This window comes from Phocoena phocoena, chromosome 13 (genome assembly GCF_963924675.1).
Source record: "Phocoena phocoena chromosome 13, mPhoPho1.1, whole genome shotgun sequence".
Taxonomy (NCBI): domain Eukaryota; kingdom Metazoa; phylum Chordata; class Mammalia; order Artiodactyla; family Phocoenidae; genus Phocoena; species Phocoena phocoena.
Genome location: NC_089231.1, coordinates 62,956,242 through 62,967,494, shown reverse-complemented (window position 1 = coordinate 62,967,494; position 11,253 = coordinate 62,956,242). Strand labels below are relative to the sequence as shown.

The window sequence follows — 11,253 nt, the reverse complement described above, 5'->3', positions numbered from 1 at the left end:
CTCAAAATAATACCACTATTAACTCAATTGGGCCCATCTTACTTCAAAGTCCATGTTTTTTTAAAATTATACTATCCTGTCTTTTTTTTTTTTTTTTTTTTTTTTTTTTTTTTTTGTGGTACGCGGGCCTCTCACTGTTGCGGCCTCTCCCATTGCAGAGCACAGGCTCTGGACGCGCGGGCTCAGCAGCCATGGCTCACGGGCCTAGCCGCTCCACGGCATGTGGGATCTTCCCGGACCGGGGCACGAACCTGTGTCCCCTGCATCGGCAGGCGGACTCTCAACCACTGCGCCACCAGGGAAGCCCCTCTATCCTGTCTTTTAACAAAGTTGTAGCTATCTGGAAAAGTCTGTTCTCACCAGTTAATAATATATGTAAATTACAATTTTATATAATTTAGTCTAAAAGCATTATAGAATAAATGATATTGATGTCAACTCTTCATCAGACCTTAATATTTTAATAACTAACACTTATATGATGCTGTTAGTTTACAAAAGCACTTCTTTTCATCATAAATTTCATATAATTCCTGTAAAAACCTATGAAGTAATCCTTGTTTTACTAGTGGGTTTAGGCTTCAAATCTAAAAGACAGTTGCATAGAATTATGACCCCAAAACATTAGGGCCCAGCTCTTTAGCTTCCGGATATGATTTTTCTGTTATACTACACTGCTTCTTTGTAGAATGACAGAAGCCCTACAAATATGCCTTTTGTGGCAATAAAATAGCCTGGAAATCTTACCGTCCATGATGTCTGTTGGACTGGTTTACTATATCATATTTAAATGATGTGTTTTAATGAAATTCTAAAATTTGGTATGGTAGAACTATATACCTTAACATTAATTTCTGTGGGTTTGGTAACAATGTCTATCCTTTTACTTCTTAATAGTTAATGATATATGTTGAAGTAGATTGGTTTATAATGGAAATCTATGTATAATCTAATTTTTTTTAATCTAGTCTCTATAGAAGCTGGAATCCATCAATCTCCGTTCTTCAAAATGCAATGGAACGTACCAAAGACTGTATTCCGACTGGCACATAGGACATGCATGGAACCAGATAAAGCTGGTCTTTGGGGACACTGTCAAAACATGAAGGGACCATTACTTTTGTATACCTCAGAATCCAGAGTGGTTTGGGTACAGGGCCCTCAGAAACGATGGCTGCACTTACCTGCTGCCCAGTGTGTTGCAAAGGAAAGGAAGCCATTCATTGCTCACCCACCCCAACCAGGGATCCTTCATAAACAGTGGGAGCAGGATATCTTATCCAAGAGGGTTCTGTCATCCAGTGCTACATCCCCAGGAACTCCCTCTGAAAAAAAGGAAGAACCTGATCCTTTACAAGACAGATCAATTAGTCTTTATCAACGATTTAAGAAAACATTTAGACAATATGGAAAAGTTTTGATTCCAGTGCATCTAATAACTTCTGGTGTTTGGTTTGGAACGTTTTATTATGCAGCCATAAAGTAAGTTTTTGCTTGATTGAGCACCTTTCCCTGTTTTATCAGAATGTTAATTGTACTAATGAAAGCCTTTAAGTAGTTTTTTAAATGCTTTAATGTCTTCAATTGATAGAGGATGACTATTTTTCATAGCAGTTTTACACATTTTAATAACAGTAGCTAACATTCGCTTACTGTGTACAGCAGGTATTATGCTAAAATTTTTATAACTGTATCATCTCATTTAATTCTCACAGCAACCATATGAAGCAGGTAGTACAATTATTCCCAGTTTATTAATGAGAAAACAGATTAAGCAAGAATAAGTCAAAATAACTTAGTTTTTCCCAAAATAACTCAGAGTCTGATTTCAAGCCTTAATCACTATGCTTGTGTCCCATCAACATATAGGATAGCACAGGAATAAAATTAGTTTCCAGAGATTTGGCAGCAGCGTGAGTTCTGTACTTAAATGTTTCTTACAGTGTTTATCAACGTGAAAAGATAACTTATTTTGCCGTGTGTATGGTTTTGGTTGGAAATTAGTAAGATTTTGCAAAGCCTGGCTTGTATCTGTTGTAGACACAAAAATGAACAAATTGCAGACTTATGCTTTAATGTTACATCTGATGAATGTCAAGGTAAGGTCTTTTGTTCTGATCAGAAGTTGATTTGTTGTCCGCTTAAAATCTTGTTAAGAGGGTATATCTCGTGTTAGGTATTTTTTACTACAATAAAGTAAATGTTTTTTTAAAAGTTAATTTAGTGGTCCTAGCCTCTAGGTATTATAAAACATAGAATTTCTAAATGTACCTTTCTTGTTAATTACTGTTCCTTTCTTTTAAAGTGAGTTGTATCATTCACACTGTTTTAGGAGCAGGAGTACACGTAGAAACAGATTATCAATGATTTCCAGTTTCTTTCTGCCACCGGCAGAACTGAGTGTGCCAGCGTGTGCCTGTCCCGAGTGCTGTGTGGCTTTTCTTCCTGTGGCCTGGGTGTGACCTATGAACAGTATGCTCACCATCCTGCAGGCAATGAGATGCACAGTGAAGACCACTTTGATGTTTTTGTAAACTCCTCTAATGGGTTTAGAATTATTTTATACGTTCCCAAAGTCCACTGATTTTCAGTTTTTGGTTATATTTGATGGTTTGACAGTAAGGTATTAAATATTTTAATGTAAAGCTCACTCATTGGAAAAAGCTTATCATTTATTAAATTAAAAGATGATGGAATGGAGACTATTCTTATTCTTGGGAAACATGGGATTAGAAATGTTTCTTTACAAAAGTTCTGTTGAATAAAAGGATTTTTTTTTAACCTTATATAATTGATGCTGTTCTGTTTCTTTTCATATCTTTCCATTTAATTCTTGTTATTCAGTTATTTCCTTCTTCATTATGTATCATTATTTTCTTTAAGAATTCCTTTCTTTGCAGAGATTCTTATATGTGCATTTTATGGAATTATCTTTTTGTTTATTAATGACATTTTCTGGACATGTATAAAAATATTTATAGAAATGTTCAGAACTGCCCTTAGTTTTTTAACAGAGCCTAAAATCATGTACCATTTTGAATAAAAATTTCATAGGCATTCAGTTCTTCTATTTAATGAATAGTTTTCTACATAGTGAATTTTCTTTTTTGAGCCATTTAGGATTTTTCTGAGCCATTTAGGATTTTTCTGATTCGGTGTTGTGGATGATGATGAGTTTCTTCCATGTTTTTTTTGCCTTTGCTAGGTTGCCTTTAATAAGCATTCAGCCTCCTGGCCTCAGGGGGAGAAATCTAAGTTTTTAATAATTGAATATGAGATTCTTATTTGGACTATTAAAAAGAGTACTTTTGTTCCTTTTACTTTTCCTTGCCTTCAGTAAAAGAGTTCTATAACCAAAAAAACAGACCTTCAAATAACCTAGTAATATTAATTAGACTTAGGACGCTTTCGGTGGTGTCTGCACTGATGCAGTTGTGGTGATGTTCTGCTGTCCCCTGTGAAGTCCACCTTTCTTGGTTTTGTCCTTCCCCCTCTTTTTTCTGTGAATGCCTGTGTGTAAATGTGGTGGGACTGTCCACTTTAAAGTCGTATGCCTCATCCATCACCGCCTGCCTTTGGCTCTTTGTCAGCATGGAAATTTGGTTCCCAGACCCAGCTCTACTGCCCCACCGTGACCACTGGTCCAGTTCTGTTACAGCATCACATAGCTAAGTTATATTAGGTAGGATGTGTTGCTTTCCAGAACAGTCCCTAATGTTTTGTTAAGTCCTTAATGCTTGAGAAATTGAAAGTTGATTTGTTCTAACGGAAATGATACTTAGAAAATATTAGTTTATGTTTGAATGGCAGTGTATCTTTCACTGTGAGATGATTTTATTGTGATGTTGGAGTTGATTGTGTTAAATACAGGTTTTCAATTCGACTGACTAGAGGCTGGGTTTATTTTATTTGGTTTTAGCTGAAAAAAGTTCTCTGTTACTTGCTTGTTGCCTACTTACTGTTAAAAGAAAAGGGAAAACATAGTTTGTAACTTGAGGGACAACTAGCATTACTGCCTCTCAACACCACAGAGCAAAATGCCATTCTGTATTTAGTTAACACAGTGATGAAGATCTCAGGCTTTTGAAACATTTTATTTCAGGGAGATCTAAATTGTGCATCCTCATAGATTTTATTTTTTTATTTTTTAATTTATATTTTTGGCGGCATTGGGTGTTTGTCGCTGCGCACAGACTTTCTCTAGTTGCGGCGAGCGGGGGCTACTCTTCCTTGCGGTGAGCGGGCTTCTCATTGTGGTGGCTTCTCTTGTTGCGGAGCACGGGCTCTAGGCGCACGGGCTTCAGTAGTTGTGGCGTGTGAGCTCAGTAGTTGTGGCTTGTGGGCTCTAGAACGCAGACTCAGTAGTTGTGGCTCACGGGCTTAGTTTTGGTTGGTCCGCAGCATGTGGGATCTTGCCAGGCCAGGGCTCGAACCCGTGTCCCCTGCATTGGCAGGCGGATTCTTAACCACTGCACCACCAGGGAAGTCCATACATTTTATGTTAAACTAAGCTTTGTTGTTGCTTCTCTCTGGAAAAGTTGCAGAGATCTTTCATCTTCTAACAAGAAGTTCTCTGTTTGGTCAAATGAAGCTCTTTGAGGATGGTTTTGTCTCTACATTTAGATGCCTTGTGTTTGGGCCTCAAATTTCAAAGTTACAGATCCATTTTGAGGCACAGTCCTGACTGGTTTTCACTGCACTTCATCCAGACTGTGGATATACTTTTGCATCATTTGGAACATCCATAAAGCTGGTGGTTTGTGAAGCACAGGTTTCTGTCAGGCTGAGGGAACTTTTGTGACAAGAGTGGATATTACTATTTGGATCAGACCCTCATTAATGCTTCATATTTAGTAATTCCAAAGGAAATGGAAGTTATTTTTTAAAAGTTAAGTCATCAAATCAATAGTTTAGAAAAAAGTGGGACCAGGTGGTTGCTTATTTTACACAGGATACTTGTGCAAGATATCTTGGTCATTATTGTTTGTTTTTATGATAGTTGTTTCTGTTTTTGTTTTTTTGCGGTACATGGGCCTCTCACTGTTGTGGCCTCTCCCGTTGCGGAGCACAGGCTCTGGACGCGCAGGCTCAGCTGCTCCGCGGCATGTGGGATCTTCCTGGACCGGGGCACGAACCCGTGTCCCCTGCATTGGCAGGTGGACTCTCAACCACTGCGCCACCAGGGAAGCCCTATGATAGTTTTTTTTTTAGATTTATTATTCATTTATTTATTTATTTTTGGCTGTGTTGGGTCTTAGTTGCAGCACGTGGGATCTTTGTTGAGGCATGCGGAATCTTTCATTGCGGTGCGAGTGCTCTTCGTTGTGGTGTGTGGGCTTCTCTCTAGTTGTGGCCTGCGGGTTTTCTCTTTAGTTGTGGCCCGTGGGTTCCAGGGCACGTGGGCTCTGTAGTTTGTGGCACGTGGGCTACACGTTGAGGCGCACGAGCTCAGCAGTTGTGGCACATGGGCTTAGTTGCCCCGTGGCATGTGGGATCCTAGTTCCCTGACCAGGGATCGAACCCACATCCCCTGCATTGTAAGGCAGATTCTTTACCACTGGACCACCAGGGATGTCCCAGTTGTTTTTTGTGTTTTTAAATCACTCAGTTTGGTCTTATATTTAGCCACATGTTGTCTTTTTTCCCCCCCTGCATGATTGCCGTTAAATATGTAGATTTTACATACAGGGCTTAGTCTGAACTAAGAAATGATTAATGAAATAATTTGGTAATTGTACAGGTACCAGAAGAGATGATTAGCATGTTATGGTAGGATGTTATTGTACCTAGTGACTTGATTAGATCCACAGAATCGCTAAATCTTTGTAGTACTAAGTCTTGCTTCAGTGGGGTTCTGTTGTTTAAGAGATTTGAAAAGGAAATGAGGGTGGAGATAAAAGAAACTGGATTGGACTTGTAGTTGATTTTTAAATCTAACTCTTTAAAGTTTCCTTCAGTTATCTGGTTTCCTCTTGTATAGATGGCCAGTAATTCCTGGTGATGATCATCCGTATCTATTGAGATTAGTCTCTGATCTCCTAGTATTATAGTGAAATCAGAGAGGGACAACTTTTCCCCAGTTAAGCAAATTATTTTTTAATATTAAAAATAAACTAGGAGATTACTACTACTGTAATAATAATGGATCCAGGCTGTTCCCTTTCTTAATTACAAAGAGAAAGAGTGCTTGTACAGAGGAGCAACCTGTGGACCCGACCTTAACCACAAGTCAGACTCACACAAGTCAAACACCAGGTCAAACTCACAGGACAGACTGAGTGTGTGGCTCCTGTTGTGATGCTCTGAGATGGACATAGAATCAATTCTGCAGCTTTCCTGTCTGAAAACATTTACCCCAAATTTAATCATGAGGAAACAATCAGACAAATCCAAGTGAAAGGCTGTTCTACCACAAAGCTGGCCTGGGAGCTTCAAAAATCTCAGCATCAAAAAAGACATCCTGCCTTCCTCCTCAGCAGAAAGTGCTGAGCAGCGCTTCTGGAGAAGAACTGGAAGACATGACAAGATAGTGACAAGGGACTCACCAGACAATTCAGGGAATTTCTTTTTGCGGTACGCGGGCCTCTCCCGTTGTGGAGCACAGGCTCCGGACACGCAGGCTCAGCGGCCATGGCTTACGGGCCCAGCCGCTCCACGGCACGTGGGATCCTCCCGGACCAGGGCACGAACCCGTGTCCCCTACATCAGCAGGCGGACTCTCATCCACTGCGCCACCAGGGAAGCCCCAATTCAGGGAATTTTAACATTAAATAACGTACTTTTGTATTAACTCTATATACTGTCCTACATGTTAAGTTTCCTGGCTGTGATGATTATATTATGTTTATGAAGGAGAAGCACAGAACAAGAACCTTGTGATTTGAGGTGAAGGCTCACAATGTCTGCAAAACTACAGGCAGTGAGGGAGAGAGTGGGAGAGCACGAGTGTTCCGGCGTGGCAAACTTGACACTCAGGGAAACTAAAAAGAAATTAGGGCTTACCAGTTGGATTAGAGACTTTTTCTGCCTTCTTTCCCTCCCTCCAAAAATTTGTTGCAATTCATGGTAATTGCTTCTTTACCTGCCTTTTAAGTCTGATAATAGAATAGAAGCATCTTTTTAGAATAATTGAAGTTTTCATGAAACCCATAGAATCATTTATTTTTTGCATAATACAGTAAGTGGTGTTATAATATCACTTGTTTTTATGATAATAGTATATAGTTTGACATGTAATTTTAGAGGTAAAAAATCTTAGGTCTTAAACTTTGAGTTGGATCATTCTAAGGAACTAAAGATTATAAGATCAGGAGAATGATTAGAATCATTTCTGATCATTTCTCTTAGGTTACTTAATGCTATTAATTTTTCTCTGATAAATGATTCTGTTTTTCTCAGTGTGCTAATTAGGGATGTCCATGAACAGAAGCTGTGAACAGTGAGACACAGCAGGACGCTGGTGTTCATGCACATGTTGTTCCTTTAGAGTGAAATTAGAGTGCTTGGTGGTGCAGGATTGACTTTTAAACAGAATTTGGTTTTGATGTTTTCAGATAATCTTTTGAAAATATTTATCCCTAAAAGTTTATCTATATGTATATATAAATTACTTTCTGTTTCTTTCTTAGAGGAGTGAATGTCGTTCCTTTTCTAGAACTTATTGGGTTACCTGACAGCGTAGTAAACATTCTGAAAAATTCCCAGAGTGGAAATGCACTGACAGCATATGCCCTGTTTAAGGTAGGTACTGCTGTGGGTAGATGGCTCCTCACACTGAACCTCTGTAACACTCCGTGCTTGCTCCCAGGGTTACCTTTGTAACTTAAAATACCGTGTTTCATCTCTTACATGTCTAATGATTAAAAGTAAACTAAAAATTTTAAGGGTAGGTAAAATGGTGGTTTAGGAAGAATTGCCTTAAGAATAGATAGGTTTTTCATAACCTGCTGTGATGAGACAAAGTGAGACTTCTGAATTTCTAATGAACAGGTTGTCTCTGTGACATTTCTCCTATTGATAGTACATTAATTTTCCTGATTCAGAGATCCACATGCCACCTGACATGTTAGTGAAATTTAGCATTTATTTTGTTTATAATAGTTTATCTTTCTAAAAAGTAAAATAGTAAAGTTTAATCAAATTGTTTTATGTGATAAACCTTAGACTTAGTTGTTGATATAATGTATGTTTCATTTTGGAGTTCATTGTCTTTACAGTTGTCTGGATTCAGAGAATGACATCTTTGTAAATAGATAGTTTTTACACTTATGGGTCTTTATTTTGGAAGAGAAGACTCATTATTGTAAGTTGTGGAATTTAGCTATATTAATCTAATTTTTCTCAACTGACAAAAAATTAGGTTCTATGTAGCTTTATCCTAAGAAAACAGGTAGAAGAGATTGGGAAACTAGATGTTATTTTACTACTGTTATGAAAATACTTAGAATTATGGGTTTATAGTAGTACTCAAAAATAATGTTGTTTTATTCTGTCATCCTCATTAAAATCCTCTGAAATATTGGGAGATTTCTTATATGATAATTTTGACTAGAGGGCTAAAGCTTAATTGCTGAGTTTTTCAACATTAAAACTTATTAAATTAATAAATTATCAAGTTTTTAGTTACAGTGTATATAATTTAACCTTAATCCAACTGTCATGATGGTTGAAACCATTTCCCTAATTATAACTGTTCCTTATCCCATGCTCTCATTTCACAGTCTGTGTGTTAAGTCTTTTTTTAATGTCTGTTGTCTTTGATCATGAGCTCCTAGGAATTTAGAGTTATGTCTTCTTTCTCTGTATTTCCACTGTGCCTGTGCTGTGCTCTGGAGGCACATCAGTGCTCAGTGCCTGTTGGCCTGCTTGGAATTGAAACACAAGGTTGGCACGCAGGTGGGCTGGTGTCAGCAGGGGCTCTGCTCATGTTCCTGTGCAAGGAAAGAGGTGTGGAGGGTCCACCTGGGTGTTTGGTTTCTGTAACCTGGTTTCTCAGGTAGAGCGGCCGACACTGAGGTTTCTTGCCTCAGAATGTGATGCAGCCTGTGCTCTTAACAATTCTCCCTTAACAATTCTCCCTTAACAATTCTCCCCTTCATCTACTAGTTAGTTTGGGACCTTAAACCTCTGGTCAGTTGACATGTGTACATGTCTCCTATATGTGTGCCATTTTACCACTTTTTGGCCTCATGGAAGTTCCTGGTTGGGATGCCAAACCCAGCATGGACTGTAATGAGAAAGTAGCATAAAGCCTGGAAAAGCCAAAGAAAAGAGATTTGGAAGTGAAACTAAACTAAACTCAGTAAAGAATAAACATTTGGCCCGTGCTTGCCCCTCAGTTTGGTTCTGGTTTAGATGAATAGTGTGTGCAGGTCGGCAGGGTTTCTGGGGAGTGGAAACGCATGTGCCTTTGTTATAGGGAGGGTCCTGAGCCCTCCCTCTGGTTCTCAGTGAGTCTGCCCCCCAGGTTCACTAGCACATGGGTACAGAACTTTGGAGCTGCCCCTGTGAATGTTCTCTAATCCTGGGTCAGTGTCTAGGTGACAAATACGGAATGTTAGGAGGGAAAACCATATAGGATGTAACAGCCTTATGAAGCAATAAAGTAATTGATAGTTTGGTTATTAACAGGAATTTTAACGTCACACTGTTTTTGCTTTAGACAACAGTTGTAATCAGTACTGATCTGTCCATTTCATTTTCCCACAGATTGCAACGCCTGCGCGGTACACTGTGACCCTGGGGGGGACCTCCTTCACTGTGAAGTATCTGCGCAGCCGTGGCTACATGTCGACGCCACCCCCTGTGAAGGAGTATCTGCAGGACAGGATGGAGGAGACAAAGGAGCGCCTCACAGAGAAGATGGAGGAGACAAAGGACAGACTCACTGAAAAACTGCAAGAAACCAAAGGAAAGGTTTCTTTTAAGAAAAAAGTGGAATAGGGTGCCTTATATACCAGGTTATAGACAGTTCCTGCACTTTAACCCTTGGGGACTGGACAAAGGTACATGCTCTTGATTATTTTTTTGGTTAGCAGCCTAAATATAGCAGTTCTCTGAGGGTTAAAGAACTAAGATAACTTTTTAAAGTTGAACATCACTAGAAAAATCAGTGTTTTTTGAAAAGAAAAAATGAACCCAGTATAAGAATTTCATGTCAGTAGCAGCGTTAAGCAGTGGTCCATGTCTTCAGTCATCCGTGCTTTGTGTTTAGATAGCTGCTGACTCCTTGAATAGCTGGTGCAGCCCTACACAGATTTAACACTAGGTCTTCATCTTTTTTGTTATTTGAGGTTTTAACAATATTCACTTCTCAATGTGGAGACAAACTGTTATCATCAGAACTGCCTGTGAATAAGAGGATATTTAGTCTTTCTCTAAAGATAGTATATAACGGTTACATACCAGTTAAAATGTAGACTTCATATAAAGAAAGCTGAATGAAAATTGGGTCATATATATGTAAATAAGATGTATTGGTTATATGTAAATGAAAAATTGACCCTTTAAAAATGATTTTTACCTCAAGCTTGCCATAATCAAATTTTTTAAGCAAATCGGTGCAGTCATAGCACTTTCTCACCCAGAATGTAAAACTGTTATTCCTGCATCATGTCCTCTCCAACTGATCTCTCAGAGGAAAAGGGAAAATCATCACACCTTAAGTTTATGGTGGAGATCAGATGCGCTTAGCAGTGCCTGCAGCTTGTGGTTCTCGGCAGTGCAGGTTTGGGAGGATGGGACCTGCCTGTCCCTGCCACCTGGTCTCCACCAACCGGAGTCGGTCTTGATTCCATTATGGAGTAAAATTTTAAGATTGTAGCTGCTGTTTTCCTCTTGCATTGAAACATCCTTACTTGAGCATTTTACTTGAATTTTTTAAATAGCAAAGCTGTCATTAAAACCTGCTTGGAATGAAATTCAGTTGTTGTCAGATGTGAAAGTTGCCACAATTTGTGTGGGTGTGTTTGAGGATGTGTTTGTGTGTTTCCTTTTGCTTTAACTGCCTTTACTTCAGTTCTAACCTTTGAGTTGAAAGAGGGAACGGCCTCTTTCTAGATTGTCTTTGTTGTGAGTGATCTGATAAGGCCGCAGTCATCACTGCTGTGAGGCAGGGTTTTCGTATTAAATACTGAGTTTGGCCAAATTTAGAGAATACTTTAAAGGGAAAAAGATGTTTGCATTTGATATGTCTCATCATTATATTGGCTGTGCTGTGGTTGGACTCTTCTTTGTCGGGGTGGGTAGAGTGGT

The 11,253-nt window shown here is 39.0% G+C and overlaps 1 protein-coding gene across 1 annotated transcript; it reads left to right on the top strand.

Moving 5' to 3' along the window:
• Nucleotides 1–1,009: 1,009 nt before the first annotated feature.
• Nucleotides 1,010–9,942, top strand: FAM210A (family with sequence similarity 210 member A). The gene is made up of 3 exons (XM_065890526.1): nt 1,010–1,482; nt 7,629–7,740; nt 9,709–9,942. The coding sequence occupies exons 1-3, from the start codon at nt 1,010–1,012 to the stop codon at nt 9,940–9,942; spliced, it is 819 nt and encodes a 272-aa protein (XP_065746598.1).
• Nucleotides 9,943–11,253: the final 1,311 nt, after the last annotated feature.

Bases quoted from the DNA above. Each gene is read 5' to 3' on its own strand.
- FAM210A (XM_065890526.1), top strand. From the start codon at position 1,010: ATGCAATGGAACGTACCAAAGACTGTATTCCGACTGGCACATAGGACA. The intron at 1,483-7,628 runs GTAAGTTTTTGC...TTTCTTTCTTAG, and splicing joins TTTTATTATGCAGCCATAAA to AGGAGTGAATGTCGTTCCTT. The intron at 7,741-9,708 runs GTAGGTACTGCT...ATTTTCCCACAG, and splicing joins CAGCATATGCCCTGTTTAAG to ATTGCAACGCCTGCGCGGTA.